This window comes from Calliopsis andreniformis, chromosome 1, assembly GCF_051401765.1.
Source record: "Calliopsis andreniformis isolate RMS-2024a chromosome 1, iyCalAndr_principal, whole genome shotgun sequence".
Classification (NCBI taxonomy): domain Eukaryota; kingdom Metazoa; phylum Arthropoda; class Insecta; order Hymenoptera; family Andrenidae; genus Calliopsis; species Calliopsis andreniformis.
This window is the reverse complement of record NC_135062.1, coordinates 10,721,458-10,741,413: the sequence shown is the minus strand read 5'-3', so window position 1 is coordinate 10,741,413 and position 19,956 is coordinate 10,721,458. Positions and strand designations below refer to the sequence as shown.

The following is a 19,956-nucleotide window of genomic DNA, read 5'->3' as shown; positions in this document are numbered from 1 at the left end:
ACTATTTATATATTATGTAACATTATTAATAATTAATTATTGTATTGAGAAATTATTAAAATAAGCATATTTATTTATTGTTAAAACAGCATTTTGAAATTTTGTTCAAAACCTGGACAGTAAAATCCTCTAGCATCTAGCGGTGAAACTAGTGAACTAACACCTCTCATTTAAACTTATAGGTTACACAAGATCGAAAAAGTTATATATTTATTAATTTATTCGCAATTTGAAGGTATTCGATTGATGTAGAGACTCTACAATGCATTATGCATTGATATCGAACACTAACATTGCTTATTTATTGTTAAAAACCACTTTAAATACCTGTTTAATAAATAGCAATAAATTTCGTTTATTTACTAATTTATTTATAATCTGAACATTCAGAGTACATATTAAAGCATAATAATTCATTAAACAACAATTTTGAATGAAAATGTTGCATAATAATTACAGAAAAACGATTTTGGTAAATTTATAGGGAGACTACGCCTTTGGATTGATAAATTTTCGGCGTCTACGCTTATGGGCTCCCCGCGTGTCATTTTGTCGGTGAGGGGTGCGCGGGTGGAAATCTCTAAAAAATCATCGTCGTTAGATGGCGCCAGAGGTCCGTTTCAAAACTGATTAGAAATATAATATTACTAGATGGCGCTAGCAGTTCTTTTTCCAAGTTCAATAATTCCGAACTTCACTGCTAGATGGCGCCAACAGTACCGTTTTCGAAACTATTTTAAAATATTGCCAAAACACTATAAATAAAATAGAATAAATAAATCTAAACTATTTTGAATAAAGAAGTAGTGATAAAACTGCCTATTTCAATAGTTTTAAAGTCTTTTTTATGAATTTCAAAGAAATATACCTTTGAACGGTGTGAAAAGATTTTGAGGAGTTTGTGGGATTTTCTCAAACTACACTTCTATATTTAAGAAAAAGCTCTATTACAAACGATTCTATAAATAAAGAAACCTTGGTTTCACAAACTTGCAGAACCTCGCGAATTCATAATTAGATTTGACAGAAATAAGTAGAACAAACAATAACAATACAGACGAATTACTAATCAGAATTAATACGCAATACATACATGCTTATTATTTTTTTTGCATATTTAACAATTTTTGTTTTCAAGGATAAAAACCTTGTTAACTCATTGATTTTTACGATTTTAAAAATTTTGTACAAATAAGGGAGTCTGACCCTCAATATCATATCCCTGTACGTAGGCAAACCTTTCGATATTTATGCTTATTCGGTTGCCTTGCAGAATTGTCGGAAGTAATAAAAAAAACATCATTCCTTTTTTTAAATAGCTTGTAATTACCAAACAACACAATCATATCTTCACGAATATTAAACAATTTGTCTATATTAGAGTTATCCCTTCTACTATCAAGTCCCCAATTTATCCAGTTTATACCAAAAATGCTAATTTCAACTCTCCCAGCACTCCAAAAATTTCCATCTCTTATTCTTCCCTTAGCATCCCAATTTCGACTATTCAATCAATTCCAATCATCGTGACGCACTTCATCATTTTCTCAAGAGGGAAAACCAGCATTTTTTATTACATTATTTTCCTTCTTTACCTAAAGCGAACATACAAATGTTCATACATCACTACGCGATAATCTAACCAAGAAACGACTCCTAATACCTAGAACAAACCCATAAAAAGTATAGCCAGATTTTGAAACATTAGAATACTCAAAATCGACGAATCCGTATTACTTGAACCTAGGTTATGTTCACCCAAGTACATCGTAAACATACGTAAAATTGTTAACAGAGCGTCGTCAAAAAACGAAGAACATTCCATCATAAATCGTTCGCTGAAAGCGAGGAGGAAGCGTCAAGGTTAAAGCCATTTCGACGCGACCGCGTGGTACCTGTGCCACCGGTTGCGAACGCCGCAAGAAAAGCGTAATAACAGGTGGCTCCGCAGCGCGGCAGGTGGATCAGTCTCTTTCTTTTTTTCCCCCCTTTCGCGTCCTACTCCCGCGGTCGGTGTACGTTCCCCCATTGTTTTCGGGGCGATGCGCACAGTACCTGACAGGGCGTATTGAAGGCGTCGCGTACCGAAACACGATCCGCGGCGGTGCGAGGAGCTACAAGTGTCAGCAGGGGAACAGAGAGATGACGGCTCGTAGGTGGAACGTGTCGCCGCGATAGATGCAGCCCCGTTGCATCGGCCCCATTTCGGTCAGGTAGAGGTTATAACGCTGTGCACGATCGTTCCCTACGCTCTGGTGTCGACGCATGAAAGCCCGCGGCTGTGGGAGAATAAAGACCGAGATAATGCCGCCGTCGTCCCACACGAACTGGACGAAACCCCTGCTGAAAAATGGGCAGACGATGCAGATGCAAGCGAAACGGACGACCTGCTCCGCGCAGAACCAGAACTCGAACGGGAGCACGGAGCACGGTGGCATTCCCCTCGACAGGAGGATCAAAGTCGTTCTGGTCGGTGACGGTGCTGTTGGGAAAACGAGCCTCGTCGTGTCTTACTCCACGAACGGTTTCCCTGGAGAATACGTGCCTACCGCTTTTGACAATTACAATGGTGGGATAACTAGCTTTTTTTCGATTGGCTCTTCGTAAACGTGGGGCATGGTTGGACGAAATGACGGGAGCTCAGGTTCCTTGGAGACTTAATGAATACTTGTTTCTTTTGGTTGGTAAAGAATTCGTTGTTATAGGTTTTATAGTGTTTCGAGAAGTTACATGAATTTTTATTATGGTTTTTGTATACTGTGAGGGAAATAAGTGACCCACGTTTACGAAAATATATTTATGAAGTGAGGGTTGATGCAAATGATTCATGAAGTTTGTTCTGTGTGATTCCTTTCTGTGTTGAGAAATTTACTATTGGAGGTATTTGTTAATCTGCAATAGGGTTTGTGCATAATATTTTCTTTTTCTTGTTATGTGAAACACTGGAAGTTTGGTTTTGCACGATAGTTAATCTGAATTTTACTCTGTTTAAGAAATATTATAGGGAAGATTAAATTTGTTTAAGAACTGATTCCTCATATGGATAATGACTAATTGCTAGCATTTTCCTGTTATCTGTATAATCTTATCTTCATTACTACAAGAAAAACTTACAAGTCCTATTTTGTTATGCACAGATAATAATTTTGTTAAATGGTAAAGATAGAAAAAAGAATATCACATATGTATTTCAAATAGTGACAACTGAAGAAAATATGGTTTTCAGTAATAGTAAAATACTATGAGCTTAGAAAAAATGACCTATTAAAGAAATACATTTACTTCATATTATATTTGACCACTAAATGCTGCACATAATTGGTTTGTGTTTCTGCTTGTCTTCTTTGTCTTTGTTATTTTCTACATCTAGCATATTCTTCCTTTATTACCTCTTAATAGTTATGTGATTTGTTTATTTATAACAAGGATAATTATTGTTATCCTTGTCTTCTGTCTGTGCTGATTCTGCTAATTTTATTACTTCTTATCTTTGTTTTCTGTTAAAAATGTATTCTATATACAAGAATAATGTCTATTTCATATTTTTTGAATGTGTTACAGTTGTTGTTAACGTAGATGGTCAGCCAGTAAACGTTCAGTTGTGTGACACAGCAGGACAAGATGACTTTGATCCTTTACGATCATTATGTTATCCAGAAACAGATGTGTTCCTAGTCTGCTTCAGTGTTGTATGCCCTTCTTCATATCATAGTGTAGCTTCTAGATGGATAAATGAAGTACGAAAATATTGCCCAAATGCACCCATCATACTGGTAATAAAATCATGTACTCTTAACATTTATTACATAATCATAAGTATTGTAAAGTGTTAAGTATTTGTAAAATATGATACAAGATAAATCAAAGTAATAGTGATTATAATTTCAGGTGGGCACAAAGAGCGATTTAAGGTCAGATGTACACGTGATGTTACAATTAGCAAGATACAGTCAAACACCAATTACAACTACTCAAGGTCATCAGTTGGCTCAAAGAGTAGGTGCTGTAAGTTATGTAGAGACATCTGCGTTAACTCAACATGACCTCAAAGAGGCATTTGACCAAGCAATAGTTAGTGCTCTTAATACAAGACGAGGTGGTGCTAGTTTATTATATAGACGTAGAAAACCTTTACCGCTATGGCGCAGATGGTTGTGTTGTTGGGAAAGACCTTCAAGTGGTGCATAAACATAAATTTATTAGTCTTTCTAGAATATTCTCTGTGATCAAGTGCGGCTACTGCATTATCGGATGTTTTGATTTCTGACAAATGTTTTATAATGAAAAAATTGAATTTTCATTGATCAATGAAGGGTATTTGTACTTTTATAATGTACTGCATTGCCGGATACACCTTCTAATTTGTAAAGATTAGTAGAACAAATGTCGGTAGAGTTCTTATAATTATTTTAAAATAATTATTTTTTTAAATGAAATGGTATCTTCCAAGACACATGTTGTTCAGTCGACACTTTAGTACTTTATGAAAAACGTAGAATATTACTTCTCTATTTTGTTCAAAGATTTAGAAAGTTTTTAGATTCTAGTGTCTAGGCGGTAATATTGTCCATAAAATTCCTGGAACCTGATAAGGCATAATTTATTAAAACATTAATCATATTTGTGTTACTAGTATGTAATTGGCTACTTGCCGGTTGTGATTTTTTCTTTATCTATAGGATTACTACTTCTAGGACTTATAAACTATCACTTATCATCACATAAATAACTTTTAATCCCGCATTTTTCCGCGTTGCAGGTTTTTATAAAAATTTTGATATCGGAGATATAGATTTTCAAAATATTAACTCTGCATTTGTGCGTTTAATTGTTCATAATAACTAAAATGTAAATTATTTATTATTTTCTCAATATTTTAAACGTTGAAAAATATCGTATACTATCCAAAATCAAATGTAAATACTTTTTATTTAAGAAGGATTAATTGTAAAGGGGTTGCATATACATCACATTGAAACTATATCATTGCATTGTTACTATGCACATAAATCAAATTAATTATTTAATAATGTGTCTTTATATCGTATACAAGATATTTGCATGAATTATACATATGTCTATTTGCAAATATACATTTTTGAGTATGAAATATAATTAAACAATGATAATATTTCATGAGGTATTGCAAGAAAGAAACTGTTGAAAATATTAGTAAGTGCTGTGATTATAAAATTTAAATTTCTTCAAGTTTTATCATTTTTGTACATAAAGTATAAGAATATACAAGACTGTTAATAAGTTCGAAATTTTCTTCCATTTGACAGTTTCAACTATTGAACTAGATTGTAAATTATCAGAATTAAAATTTGAACGAGCTTGTGTCTAATAGAAAACGATATTGTCTAGATTCAATCTATTTTCGACTATTTTTCTTTCTTTGTTTCTGTATGGATAAAACTAGACTAGTAATAAAGGGAGAAAGAACAAAGACTAAGAAGGTTGAGTTAATAGCTATTACTATTCTGTAAAGCACCACTTCATTTTATCTACATTTTGATATACATATTATACCAGCCTTAACAGCAATTTGTGACGGTTAAAAATTTGTGTATTTAAATTTGAGAGTATATTCCATTATTGTTGCAGGAAACAGCATATAAGCAACCTTTAAGCATATTTAAATTTGTCTTCCTCTATACTAAATTATTTGACATTTTTTTATTCATGTTTGGGTTAGCACAAGTAGTGGAATGTACTATCAAAGTCTAACAAACTACTATAAAAATTCTATATTTATTTACCTATAACACAATTTTACTTTGTCAATTTTAACAGTTTTAATATGTAAAAATTGAACAAATTGTTTGCTCAAATCCGTATGTTTTAAAGTAATTTAGTATAAACGGAATATTCAGTTGTGGTATATATTAATTAATAATTTATATATTTTCTAAATGCATATACTGCTATAGGTGTATTTTTCAAGTTATAATTACAGTTTGGTAAACTCTATATAAATTTACAGTTAATAAGATTGGTTATTTTAATCCATTGAATGAAACATTTTGTTCACAATATTGCTAGCAAAACTAATGTTCCTGGACCTTTGATATTAGTGTTATAAATTGAATATACGCTTCAAGCAACAGGAATATAATGTACTCATACAATAGATGTCTGTATTTAGATATAACAATTATACTATCCTTCATATCGTTTATTACTATTGTAAAACATGCATAATTTCTATTTTAATGAAATTTTCGAATAACAGTTTCATTAAAATATATCAAGTAGTTTGTGGTTACCGTTTCTAAAAGCTATGGCTTACACCATTTTAATTAAAATATTTTTAAATACTCTGTTTTGAATAAACAACCAATCAAATACATTTTCTATATCATAATATGTATTAGGAAAAAGAAAAAGATACTTAATGGTACTCATTGACATGATCCTGACAATATTGTTATTACTGATATATTAATGCAATTTTGTATTATACTTCTAATAATGTTCATTGTATATAATCATATATACCATAGTTATACAAGCATGATATTTAATAGAAACATAGTATATACATCACTTGTATCTAGGAAAAAGATTTTAGACTGAAAACCTGTCTCAATGTACTAAATAGTATTAACGGTTGCTTATATTATATAATAGAGTAATCAATATTTTTGTAAACATTTTTCTAAATCAGTCTATGCTTTTTAATCATATCAAATTTTCGTCTATTGTTCTTTATTGTATGATACATGGAAATTTGTACTCCAATAATAAATTATTTATGAAAAATAGTTATATAATTTTGATCACAGTGGAAGGTCGACTATAATCATGCTATAATTATTTAATAACAAGATTGAATTTAAAAAACAAAAGTGGAACTGTTATGTAATAAATTAAAGTTCGTTATATTTGGCTTGGCATTTCTTTTTATTACATGTATTCAATAGTTTCATTAAATTTTCTTAAATTTATCGTTTATTTTTATCGATCTTAACTACCACTCTACATTATTTTTGAAAACTAAAAGACAGTATGTAAACCTGTCAAAATCTCAAATAAAATGTAAAACAAAAATCGTTTAAACATATAAAATGAGTATTAAATATTAAAGAAGTTTTTAACGAGCCTATACAGACTCATTTACTCGAATTTTCGAATTTTACTCTCGAGAGTATACACCTTTTATAACGATCGCAAAGTCAGATAAATTCGCTGTGTTGAAATAATCAGTGCTGCATGTTAAGTAGATGTCGGTAAAGGCAACTTGTTTTGACCACAACATTGAGTAACCTTCATCACAGATAAAGCTATTCAGATAAATGATACTTATTGCTAGTGTCAGTCACAAGTGAAAGTAAAGTAAATCTGTGTACGTGAACCGCAAAAAATTACGATTATATAAAACATGAGGACAAATACCACCGATCCATGGTGCGACATAGACACACCAGAGATCCAGGATAATAACTGTCACTTCGAAGATTCCTTCGTAGAATATCAGCCGGAACATTCGAAACTCGCAGATTCTGAAGAATACTTAAATAAGCTTTGTAAGTACACGCGTTGTTTTCAATTACTGTTAATAAATTTACAAAATATTTTAACATTTGTTTATTATTTTTGAACGGAATATATCCTTGGGGAATTTTTCATTTTCTATTGTGTGTTTTATTTTGTTTTAAATGTTCTTTATTATTACATTCAAGAGTGATAAATTTGTCAGTTTTTTTACTTTTGGGAGTAAAATTACAATAGAGTTTTAAAATTGTTAAAAAAATTTTTATATTATGTATAACATTGCATATTGTAGATTCTAGGCTTAGAAACTTACAAAAGGGTAGGTCAAAGAAGGATCTTGTAACATCCTTATCGGAGGTAAAGGAAGATTGTATCGCACGTTTGATAACTTCTGGTTACAAACTTGAAATTGAAGAGGAGACAGAATTATCTGCTAATCCTCTTATAAGACATATTGCACCACACTTACAAGTAATAGCATATCTTTAGAAGTATTTCATTTGATAATAGTCTTATTATTTGAATTAATAATGTGGCTAACATGGTATATTTTATTTTAGGCATTAACTGCTAGTGAACTGGTTCATCTTTTGAAAGCAGATGTCCTTGGAGTAATTACAGAAACAGAGTACGAGAAAGAAAATATAGAGATATCATTAACAAATAAGTAAACTGAGGTCAGCAGTAAAGTAGAACAGTCATTTTTTCAATCAAAATCATGTCGATTGAAGCATTATCAGGAAAAGTATTTATGATAGTGACTGGTGCTAGTCGTGGAATTGGAAAACAAATAGCTATAACATTTGGTTCATTGCTAGAAAAAGGCTCACATGCTGTCTTATTAGCAACAAACTTGGAGGCTTTAAAGGAAACAGCCAGAAACTTTCCTTCACATGTAACTGTTGATCCTATTAGTGTTGATCTGAGTAAAGCACAAAAGGAAGTATTTCATGGTAAGCATAATATAATGACATTGAATATTTTTTTGTTTTTCTGAAAAAAGAACAGAAATTTTTACTTCTGGTGTGTACATTTTTAAGATATTGTGACAAAGGCTTTGAAAAATCGTGCTCCAAGTGAGTTTGATCGAGTGGTTCTAGTACACAATGTTGGTACAATGGGAAATCTTTCTGCATATGCAAATAATTTGACTGATTTAAACGAATGGCGTAATTATTTTGATTTAAATGTTTTTGGCCCTGCAATATTAAATGGAGTTGTTATGAACATATTTAATGAAGATACAAATACTGAAAAAACAGTCATAAATATTACTTCATTGTTTGGAATACAGGCAGAAAAAAATGCAGGTCATTATGGTTCTGGCAAAGCAGCACGAGAAATGTTCTTTAAGGTAACAATTGTATTACTGCTGTGTAGAATTTATTTATACTTACTTCTATTACTATTTTAATTCTAAATTTATTTGTTATACAGATATTTGCAATAGAAAATCCAAAGGCCAATGTATTAAACTATTCACCAGGTCCAGTTGAAACTGATATGTTTTACCAAGCGTGTAACACATTTGGTGATAAGGAAGTTAAGAAATACTTTACAGATATGTTAGAGAAAAAAACGTACTTAACATGTGAACAGACAGTTAACCGCTTGTTAAACATTCTTAAAGAGCATAAATATAAGCCAGGCGACCATGTTGACTATTTCGATGAATTGTAAGGTGAATTCAAATGAATGATTCACAATGAAATGATATAAATATATTTCAATAAACTATTGGCAATACACAATATTTTATTTCACAATATTAGTACGTTATAAAAATGTGGTACAGAAAAAGTTAATACAAAACTGTTGACGTTGAAATCGGGAATTCTATTTCGCATATATAATTATTTTGTGCGACAAATGTTAATGTATATTTGTAAGAATACTTCATTAGCCTGTATTAGTGATATGTGTGTATCCCATGGAAGTATATTTAACATTTTGAATTTTTATGTTTATCAACAAAATAATTATAATTATGTAAATTCCTACAGACACCAGCCACACTGGTGAAGGGTACAAAGGTGGCATAAAGTGTGAATAAATCGTTCCATATAAAGAAGCTCCTACTAATGGAGTTAATGTTTCAATAGATATTGTCAAAGAAAATATTTTACCTGCAAAAGATGATAAACATTATTAAAAATAATTATCGAATGATGTAAAACAGTGTTAATTACATTATATGTTACTAATATGCGTCTTTCATTGTTCATTCCTCAATGATAACACGAAAATTTCTTGATTCATAAACTATTCTTAGACTTATATAAATCAAACTTTCAGTTTATGCATTTAAAATTTATGAATGTCTTGAACTTAATGATTATTTTATAATATTTGCAACTTTGAGAATTGTGCATGTAAACCTTTAAATGCAATATTAAATATATTAATAAACAATATAAATGATAGAATGTAATATGATTACGATTTAAAGATATTCAATTATTTTTACCAGTATCTTTTGTAGGCACTGATTTAGATAGTATAGCACGAATCATAGGACTAGCGATACCGTTAAACATTCCTACAATTGAAGATAAATACAGGTGCCAAGATTTCCATGTAAAACTTCGAATTATACAGTTACTTAAAGATGATATTAATGATAATATAACTGCTGTCTCTTCAGAAAATCCTAGAAAAGTTGTTTCGCTATTCAATCTGCTTTCTTTTAAACATGATTAATACATTGTATAGTATTTGTAAAGTTTTTAATTTATACCTCCATATATGGACCAAGTTTTTACTCCAACTATTGTCACCAATGTTGTAAGTATTATATTACTAGCTGAGTAAATAGAATATTGATTGACATTCCAGCCAAGTCTAGCACTTGCAAAGAGATATCCAATAGTCATATTTCCTTCTAAAATCACAACCAATAGAATAAGAGATGCTATACAACACCAAACAATGTACCGATTGAATCCATCTCGCTTTTTGGTACATGTAGTAATAAGTTCCTTGACTAGATGTATACCAAACAAGCTACTTAATGATACCTATAACAATTAAAGTGTATTGATCACTAAGTTATTAATTCAATATAAGAATGAATATTAATTCTCTTATGAATCTTGAACAGTAGAAGTAGACTTATAAAGAATTGCAAATTTCTTACTGAATTTCTAGTTTGTGTAGTTTCAGGTACTAATAAACAAATATAAAAGCCTGTTATAATGCAACAAATGGCAGAACAACAGAATACAGTTGTATATCCGTATAATTCAAAAATTATAGGACCAATCAATATACCAGTTATGAGACCAACAGATATTAAAGCTTCCATCCAAGCTAAATGCCAAGCTCTATCTTGTTCATCTGATATGTCAGTAATATAACAAATAGTGCCTAATAAGACTATACAAAATCCTCCAAAACATGCGTATGGAATATATGCAATCAACAAAAACCATGGACTGATATCCCAAACAGTCATGAAGGAAAAAATGAGATATGTTAATGATATACCTATAACATTAATATACTAATTAGGTAAAGCAACTGTTAATTCAATAAGAAATACTAACCAATATATCCCGATATCATAATAGGTTTTCTTCCATATGTATCACTCCATGGTCCCAAAAACAAAGACAAAATTGCAGGGAAAATACTTTCAATACATGATTTAATCATTAAAATTAAGCTTGCAATTGGTTGTACTTGCTCATCTATTTTCAATGCTTCTGTAGAACTACTATTTTGATGTAATAAATTACATTCTGATGTATTTATGCCTAATGTTATGCTACAGGTACGATACACTATCAAATCTGTTAGAATATTACCTAAAATTAAATTGTACAAGTTAATGTAAAAGTAATCTGCTAGTTAAGTGTATTATAAATTTATAAATGTTTATTACATATATTTCACAAAAGAAAGTCATGAGACAATTTTATGAAATTTGTACAATACATCTTTATCTATTTAAATACTAAACAAAATATGTAAACGTATGTTTGGGTTATAAATTAATATTCAAAAAAGCTATCTGTGACACTACTGTCTATTGTGTAATGTATCAATAAATGTATGTTGTACAAGAACATATTCTAATTACTTGATATAGCTTGAGCAAATATTAGCACCATCAAAGGCGGTTGCACCAGAACATAACGTTTCCATCCAGTAATTGTGTTCTCCATTATACAATATATTTTTATACAATTTCTTACAAATATGTATATAACACTACATTAGATTACACAATATAAAACGAAGTGCTTCAATTATATATTTGTGGCAATATAAAATCAGAAAGTTTACTGAAGCAGCCTCGAATGATAAACATTATTCAGAACTGTCATCTTTAATGGAGTATTGTTTATCTCTTTGTTCGCCAATTATTTTAGCATGCTACGTCATCGTGACCGTATTTAGGAGATAATTTTATTTCGTAATAGGTCTTTGTACTATTAGAATACATAGTTATCTTCAGAAGTTTATTTTACAAGTTTTATAATAATTTTCATAATCATAATTAAGTTTTAAGCGCATCACAGCCTTGAGTGTAACAACTGGTAACAATGTTTACGAAATATTATTTTTGACAGTAAACAGCTGATCGTCGTGTAATCATATGATCGTGACTATATATTTACTACACACAAGGTGTCTCGTAATATTTTGGTCATAATGGTACGTATTCTATAAGTGTTCTTTTTTTCAACTAGTACTTAGCTTATGCATAAAAAAAGACAATATTCATTGTCTTTATTAATAAGATATATGTACGATACGTAACATGGAAAATTCTACATGTCTTTCCTAAAACATTTTTACAGAGTTGTGAGACCAAATTTAATTACACACTGGCAAAATGATTTTAACGTGTATGAAAGTCTAATCATGTATATTTTGTAAACAATAATATTATTCATGTGTGGATGTACTAATCAATGGACACAATGGTGTAACTAAAACAATACTAAAAAAATTAATTACTTGAATGAAGATGATATGACATCTTGATGGAATTTTAAAGGTTCAATATAAAACTTTGTTATTTTGCAGAAAATGTTATTTTTTTATTTTATATAAAACAATTCATTTTTGTGCAATATGTATGCAAATAGTAATGGCAATGATGGAAGCAGCAGACCAGTGACACCATCGGAAGATGATTGTTGTCATAATGCATGCGAGCCTTGCATTTTTGATATACACAAAACTCTATTAGAAGAATATGAAAAACGAAAGAGGCAAAATATAAAAACAAAAGCTAGAAAAAATGTGTTATGCTCATTTTCATACGAGAACTTTATAGTTACTAATGTAAAAGATATTTCTGAATCTTATATTCTACTTGTATTGAAACATCAAAGTAAATATTTCTTCTTAGATATAAAAACCTTCAAATTATATCATGTAGAACTATATATTCTACTTATTTTTACTATGTAATTTTGCAGAATCCCAAGATGATACTAGTATACTAATTGACCCAGGACAACATGTCATGTTACATTTACATGATACAACAAAACCATTCACACCAATTTTTTGGACAGACAGCAGTATACATTTCTTAATTAGACTTTATTCTAATGGAAAATTTAGTTCATATATAAAGAATATAAAAATAAATGATAAAATTCGTGTTAGAGGTCCATATGGAAATTTTAAATATAAATTTAATAGGTTTGTGACCTATAATAATATTAAAAGTACAGATTTATATTTATATATATTTACATTTTTATTTCAATTTTCTATTAGGTACAGTGTTAAGTAAATAATACAAAAAAGATTTATACAAGCTATTGATAGATGATATTATTTACAAAAATATTGTAATAATTTTCTTAGTTTCCAGAAAATAATTATGTTTAGTATGGGATCAGGTATAGCTGCAGTTTATCCTATAGCAAAATCAATTATAGACAATGAATTTGAAGAGACCAAAATTGATTTTATTGGTGGTTTTCAAAGTATATCACAAATACCTTTGAAAAAAGAACTTCAAGTTTTGTCAGATTATTGGAATTTTATATGTACATTATATATATCACAATCACATAGTAAGTACTAATGAATAGAATACTTGATTTATATGTTAAAATTATAATACTTCAATTAACTATAGATACGTTAATAATAAAAATACTGTACATATTTTCCTTTGCTTTAGATGATTCTGACAATCTTCATGGTATAACAATAAAATTTGGGCGGTTGAATAAAGAATCTCTTTGTGAAATACTTGAAAATAATATACCCAGTACAACGTTAGTCCTAATATGCGGTACTCCTGAATTCAATAAGTCTGTTGAACAATGGACAAGAAGTTTAAATTATACACATATACACGTATTCAAATGATAAACTAGTGACCTTACTGTTGTATGATATAACAATAAATTCAATTTAAGTAACCAAATTTTACTATTTAATTTGACATGATATATTTTCTTGGCAATGTGGACAAGAACCATGAATGTAATTGAATATAACATGATTACCAGCAACAGCTTGAAGCCACTAAAACATAGAAAAAGTAAGAGCTTGTAAATAACATCTTAATTTTTTAATTTTTCAACTATGAAGTTATTTAATATTTATACAAACATACTTGCAGTAGACAAGGTGTATGGAAATGTCTTCTGCACTTTTCATTGCTGCAAATTTTATCAGGTAAAATATTATTGTCCAAATCCATAGAGAAACAGATACAACATTCTTCATCAGCAACAATAACATCTTCATCTTGTGCACATGTTTTTTCTTCCTTTATAGGAAATTTATCTATATCCAACAGTGTCATTAAATTATCTATGATACTGTGATTTGGATTCCAATACTGAAAACAATATAATGATAAGCAATTGTTATAAAATTATTTTATGTATAAATTACATACTATTACATACATGTAAATTTTTAGAAACAAGTTCTCTTTTTGACTCTACTTCTACTTCACTGCCCATGAATTTTATTTCTGGCAACTCCATAGGATTTAAGGGATCCACTTTAACAAACACTGATAAGGCTGGCGTTAAATAAATTCGTCTATACAGGTGACAGGGTTTGGGATTTACTGGATCTAACACCCAACATTGCCTAATTATTGAACAATTTAGAAATATGTATTCCTGAATTATAAATTCACTGTTATTAATGTTTAATACAATTACATATACTTACTTGTCAATTTGCTTTAGATACAGCCATGCTCTTTCAAGTATCTCTACTTGAAACTTAAATTTGTTTTTTGCTATAGTCAATGTTGATAAATTCTTTTCAAATGGTCCAAATGTAGGTATTTCAGGTAGATCTGAATGAATAACTGTCCATGGGCATTTTTTCTCTTTAGTCCTTTGTAATTTCAGTGACACATTTTTGTAAGACATTTTGATTGTATTTAAATTATTGTCAGATAATAATTGAATTCCCTTTAACAAGTCATATCATCCAACTAATTTTTAAGAGTTTAAAAAGTAAACATTTTAAAAAACTAAAATATATGATAAAATATATTTTTATAATATTCTATCACATTATATAATAGTTCTTTTTGTAAACATTATTTATTGATAAAGATAATGTTATTAAATATTTAATACATACAGATAATGTTTCAAGTGCATCTTTCAATTCTTGCAATACTTCTACTGCACTATTATCCACCTTTTTGTAGATATCATCTTTTATACTATCAATATTAATGAAAGTACCCTATTCAAAGGTGTTATTATTAATTAAGTTAGTATTATAGGGACAATTGGATATCATTATACTTACTATAAGTTCTTGCAACTGCCTCAAAAACAATGATACTTTAGTTGTGCTTTGCATTAAATCTTTCACCTTTTGACTGAATTCTAGTTTACGTATAAACGTGATCTCTTTACCGAATCTAATATCTGCGTCGCATAATGATGGATAATTTGGTACGATTAATTTCAGTTTGATTCGAACACTTCTCTCCGAATTCGGTCGACACTGAACTGTCAAAAATCCTTGCCATGACACTGGAGTCTCAGAAATTAAAACCATTTCTGGATGCCACTGAATGATAGCTTCATAATCATCAACAACCATTGTGGTTAATTAAGTCTCTATTACCATTATGCTTACTATTGTATACTTAAAAAATACACACAGTGATAAAGACAAAGACGGAACTCAAATGGTAACAAAACACAATACGCCCTTGACAGTTGTGACCTTTTATTCAATTAATTAGTCACTATTTGTAGATGGCTTTTTAACAAAATAAAAATTCGTTTATTCATTTACATTTTTGTATCTTTAGGGTTTGAAATTTTTATATTAAACTTTATAATTTCTATCTTATGCACCAACGATAAAATGAGAAAATTGTTTATACTGCATAAAAAGATTTTAAAAAGTTTTCAAACTCTATGTAAATTACAACTACATATATTATTCTAGATCTTCATTAAATTTAATAGTATGTCGGTATCGCATTCGCCTCACGTTTCATATTTTTGTTATAATTTCTTTACAAAGTGTTATTTTTACCCATGTAATGCATTGGCGAAGTTTGAACAGAAAACTGTAGGACACCCTCTATATATATTTTACAATAATATAGAACGCTAGAGTCATCTAGTGTTATTATTAATTTGAAAAGTGTAGGTGGAGAAGGTATTCATCATGAGTGTTTTTTGATTATTAAAACTATATTATATTTTTGGTAATACTGAAAGAAACCCTCTTCGGTTTCTTAATACTTCATCGTATTACAGCCAAGACGTTTAACTACATATATTTTTATTTTTTATATCCAAAAGAATTCGGTACTACTAGCTATTTAATATTACACTCTAGCTAGTAAAAAGTCTGTCTTTTTTCACGCTTTTATGAACATGAATAAAGTCATTAGAATTCAGGTAACCTTGAACGCAGATCTGCGCTATATCTTTCTGCGTTGCGTGTGTGTTAATCAGATAAACTGTTTATATGTTACACATGTGTGTTGAGTTTGTGTATGTACACGTAGTTACCGTATGTAGACGCGATAGTAAACATTCCATCGGAGTTGCATTTCTTGTAGTACTTTTGGAGAAACACTGAAAAAAGTATGATAGTGCCATATTGTAACGTGTGTGAAATGAACGATATTCGAGCTTGGATATTTGTGTGTGACAATATAACCAGCTGTGATTTCTTTTGTTGTAGGTTATGAATCATAGTCTCCCATTATCAAATTCTGCTTATGTAGCTTCGTACCAAAGCTAATCATTTCACTGAGCTAAAGCCTTAAATGTGATTGAGATACCAGCACGACGTGAAAGTGTATAAATTTTATACGTGGCATTGAGTAAGCCAAGGAGAAAGATAAACAGAAAATGTATACGTATATTACTGTTACATCTTAATGATGTTTGTTATATATTTATGAATGGGAATACTACAATTTCTTTTTATTATAATGTACTATATTTAATGAAACAATCACATACTGTGATTGATAAGTGATTGATTGATGTTGATGTGATTTTTTAAAAGAAAGCCAACAGTATTGTCCTTTGTGTCCAAAGTATTAATAATAGATTTAAACTAATTTCTGTACCATCTTAAATGATACAAATAAATACTAATATAGTGAGGTACAAGAATAGAAAAATCAAATTAAAAAGGTATAAACAGTCTTGTGAAATATTGATTATATAGTAATTCTGGAATACCTGTAATATTTGTAAGAAAAAGAGAAATACTCATTAAATATGACTGGTGCATTAAGAGATCGACCATGGGGTCTTCAAGCAATAGAGTATGCAGTATCCAAATGTTGTCCTCATCGCCGGGTCAATCGAATGTCTTGGCATCAAGGTGGCATTTTGGCTCTCACATATTTAGCATATACCTGTTACCATATGACACGAAAACCTATCTCTGTTGCGAAAAATGTTTTGAGTCTGAATTGTAGCAGTTTATCACCACCACCAAACATTATACTCAATAATTCTAATCGGGATACTTGGTGTGACTGGGCCCCATTTGGTAAGTACAAATCTATGTAAAAGATATTTCATTCAAGAACAAATAACTGGAGATAATTTTACAATTACTACCATAACTAATATTTACAGATACTGCAGATGCTCCTGCATTACTTGGCTTGTTAGATTCAGCATTTTTATTTGCATATGCAGCAGCCATGTTCCTCAGGTGACATAATGAAGTGAGCTTATTTGTGATATAAAGGTCATGAAATGTATATTGATAATAATTTTGTATTTGCCTGTACAGTGGTTTTATAGCAGAAAGGGTAAATTTACGATATTTCCTTACGTTTGGTATGCTCGCATCGGGTATATCTTGTTACCTTTTTGGTATTGCTAGGCCATACAACATTCACAGCTTATGGTACTTTGTCCTGGTTCAGGTAAACACATGAGAAGCATGTTATTTGTATTACACGTACAGAATTTTATTACCAGTATTTTTCAGGCAATCGGCGGTGTCTTTCAAACGTCGGGTTGGCCAGGTGTAGTTACAGTTGTAGGCAACTGGTTTGGAAAAGGGAAACGAGGATTAATTTTTGGAATATGGAATTCTCATACATCTTTAGGAAACATTTTGGGCAGCTTAATAGCTGCTGAATTTGTGGAATCCGATTGGGGTTTGAGTTTTATGGTACCTGGAGCTACAATGGGTTTTGCAGGATTTATAATATTCTTATTTCTAGCACCTAATCCGATAGATATAGGATGTATTCCACCTGTGCCAAGATATAGAAAATTTGATGCTACTCACAGTTCGGACGAGGGTAGCAGCGCAGATGATTCTGAACATTTTTCTAACGATATTGAAGATGTAAGTCTGAATTAGTTTCTATTTCTGTCTATAGGATGTTTGTATGACTATTAGCATGCAATGCCTTAATAGAGGTACCGCATAACCATTATTTTATAACTTTATATATAGCACTGTAGTATAAATATTTTAGAAATAAGTGTTTAGTAATATAAGTTTCATAACTTTTCCCCTGTAAATACAAAAATCACCTTTTACATCCAAAATGTTATTAACTTTCATAGTTTCATAACACTAAATAATTCTGTAGTAGGCTACATGGTTGGATATTTTTGTATTTATTTATTTAAGTTCTATATATTCTTTTTTGCACATGTCATACCTTCACTAAAGATAACCCATTTGCTGTACTTAGCGTCTCATCTATCGCTGTGTCTACCGCGAACAGGTCGAGGTTGATGTAAGTGCACGCTTTGATTTTTCTATAATTAATTTTGCACTCTATGTAATTGCATTAACATAAATTGCATTTTATTGCCTGTTACTAGTTATATATTTAGAGTATCTCTCTGGTACAGGATATTAAAATTTTACAGACATGTATATATATACACATATTCATATATATGTTCCATTGCCTACTTCTGCTAATGTTTATAAAAAATTTACTTTCCAAGGATCTAGCTAGTCTGCGATCTGAAACTAGTCCAATATTGTCAAGACATAGACGTGTACAAGACCATAATAGAGGAAATGCAATTGGATTTATAGGGGCTATGTCTATACCTGGAGTTATAGAATATTCTCTTACTTTATTTTTTGCGAAGCTTGTAAGCTATACATTCCTATACTGGTTACCATTGTATATTGCAGCTTCAAGTTAGTACATATTTATAATACAATTGCATGTTACATGCTTTATGTTAAAACTTGTTACAAATATCATTATATTCCCACTTTTTTTAGCTACCTATAGTGCAACATTAAGTGCAGATCTCTCAGTTTTATTTGACGTTGGTGGTATCGCAGGCGCGATATTGGCTGGTATTCTATCTGACTATAGTGGCATGAGTGCTGTAACATGTGCAGTTATGTTTGGATTTGCAGTTCCTGCGGTATGTATTAAATAATGAAAGGTGGATATATTTTGAAAGTATAATTATAAATATTACTGAATCAGCATATTTTTTTACACAATTTATTCTGCAGTTATTTATATATGACAATATCGGAAGCGACAAGTTGGGTACGAATATAGTATTACTACTAATAGTAGGACTATTAGTTAATGGACCATATGCTTTGATAACAACTGCTGTGTCTGCTGAACTAGGCACTCATGCTAGTTTAGGAGATAATTCTAAAGCTTTAGCAACAGTCACTGCCATTATAGATGGAACAGGCAGTATTGGTGCTGCTGTGGGCCCATTATTAGCAGGTCTGGTATCTCGTTGGGCTGGTTGGCACAATGTATTTTATATGCTCATGGCTGCAGATATGCTGGCATTACTGGTAAGATTGCATTGTATTAAATTCTGGTGTATCAATGAACATGCTTCTATTTAATTCAATTTTTATTATTTCAGTTGCTGTCACGATTAGTTTGCAGAGAGATACAAATGTATAGACAACGACGAAGAGCCGTTTAATATAGTTCTATTTTATGCATAATAAAAAAATTATAAATATAAAAAATACATAAATTTTTGGAAT

At 30.2% G+C, this 19,956-nt stretch overlaps 6 protein-coding genes across 12 annotated transcripts; 4 read left to right on the top strand and 2 right to left on the bottom strand.

Moving 5' to 3' along the window:
• Positions 1-2,024: 2,024 nt before the first annotated feature.
• LOC143179614 (ras-related C3 botulinum toxin substrate 1) lies at positions 2,025-6,533 on the top strand. The gene is made up of 3 exons (XM_076378931.1): positions 2,025-2,569; positions 3,562-3,773; positions 3,889-6,533. Exons 1-3 carry the CDS (start codon positions 2,266-2,268, stop codon positions 4,186-4,188), a joined length of 816 nt encoding a protein of 271 aa, XP_076235046.1. The 5' UTR covers positions 2,025-2,265; the 3' UTR covers positions 4,189-6,533.
• Positions 6,534-7,390: 857 nt separating this feature from the next.
• Positions 7,391-9,177, top strand: Sptr (Sepiapterin reductase). The gene is made up of 4 exons (XM_076377511.1): positions 7,391-7,529; positions 8,058-8,450; positions 8,538-8,851; positions 8,935-9,177. Exons 2-4 carry the CDS (start codon positions 8,216-8,218, stop codon positions 9,175-9,177), a joined length of 792 nt encoding a protein of 263 aa, XP_076233626.1. The 5' UTR covers positions 7,391-7,529; positions 8,058-8,215.
• A 219-nt stretch (positions 9,178-9,396) lies between these two features.
• Positions 9,397-12,130, bottom strand: LOC143178674 (putative peptidoglycan muropeptide transporter SLC46). Of its 2 annotated transcripts, none has more exons than XM_076377435.1 (6): positions 11,579-12,125; positions 11,043-11,303; positions 10,634-10,983; positions 10,235-10,514; positions 9,965-10,147; positions 9,397-9,623 (listed from the first exon to the last, which is right to left on the bottom strand). In XM_076377435.1, exons 1-6 carry the CDS (start codon positions 11,661-11,663, stop codon positions 9,397-9,399), a joined length of 1,386 nt encoding a protein of 461 aa, XP_076233550.1. In that variant the 5' UTR covers positions 11,664-12,125. The 2 variants fall into 2 exon arrangements, with proteins under 2 accessions (XP_076233550.1, XP_076233559.1); XM_076377444.1 differs by lacking the exon at positions 9,397-9,623 and adding an exon at positions 9,767-9,875 and having other exon boundaries at positions 11,579-12,130.
• A 391-nt stretch (positions 12,131-12,521) lies between these two features.
• Positions 12,522-13,839, top strand: LOC143178708 (NADH-cytochrome b5 reductase-like). The gene is made up of 4 exons (XM_076377497.1): positions 12,522-12,841; positions 12,930-13,158; positions 13,327-13,538; positions 13,649-13,839. Exons 1-4 carry the CDS (start codon positions 12,580-12,582, stop codon positions 13,837-13,839), a joined length of 894 nt encoding a protein of 297 aa, XP_076233612.1. The 5' UTR covers positions 12,522-12,579.
• On the bottom strand, positions 13,659-16,516 carry Fancl (E3 ubiquitin-protein ligase Fancl). Of its 2 annotated transcripts, XM_076377476.1 has the most exons (8): positions 16,488-16,516; positions 15,259-15,536; positions 15,085-15,192; positions 14,662-14,909; positions 14,388-14,577; positions 14,090-14,317; positions 13,857-13,998; positions 13,659-13,783 (listed from the first exon to the last, which is right to left on the bottom strand). In XM_076377476.1, exons 1-7 carry the CDS (start codon positions 16,510-16,512, stop codon positions 13,903-13,905), a joined length of 1,173 nt encoding a protein of 390 aa, XP_076233591.1. In that variant the 5' UTR covers positions 16,513-16,516; the 3' UTR covers positions 13,659-13,783; positions 13,857-13,902. The 2 variants fall into 2 exon arrangements, with proteins under 2 accessions (XP_076233591.1, XP_076233600.1); XM_076377485.1 differs by lacking the exons at positions 13,659-13,783; positions 16,488-16,516 and having other exon boundaries at positions 13,858-13,998; positions 15,259-16,039.
• Positions 16,111-19,955, top strand: Mfs16 (major facilitator superfamily transporter 16). Of its 5 annotated transcripts, none has more exons than XM_076377408.1 (10): positions 16,111-16,128; positions 16,663-17,123; positions 17,228-17,487; positions 17,577-17,655; positions 17,737-17,872; positions 17,938-18,303; positions 18,921-19,122; positions 19,210-19,358; positions 19,453-19,755; positions 19,830-19,955. In XM_076377408.1, exons 2-10 carry the CDS (start codon positions 17,065-17,067, stop codon positions 19,890-19,892), a joined length of 1,617 nt encoding a protein of 538 aa, XP_076233523.1. In that variant the 5' UTR covers positions 16,111-16,128; positions 16,663-17,064; the 3' UTR covers positions 19,893-19,955. The 5 variants fall into 5 exon arrangements, with proteins under 5 accessions (XP_076233523.1, XP_076233516.1, XP_076233499.1 ...); XM_076377401.1 differs by lacking the exon at positions 16,111-16,128 and adding an exon at positions 16,200-16,373; XM_076377384.1 differs by lacking the exon at positions 16,111-16,128 and adding an exon at positions 16,465-16,562.
• Position 19,956: the final 1 nt, after the last annotated feature.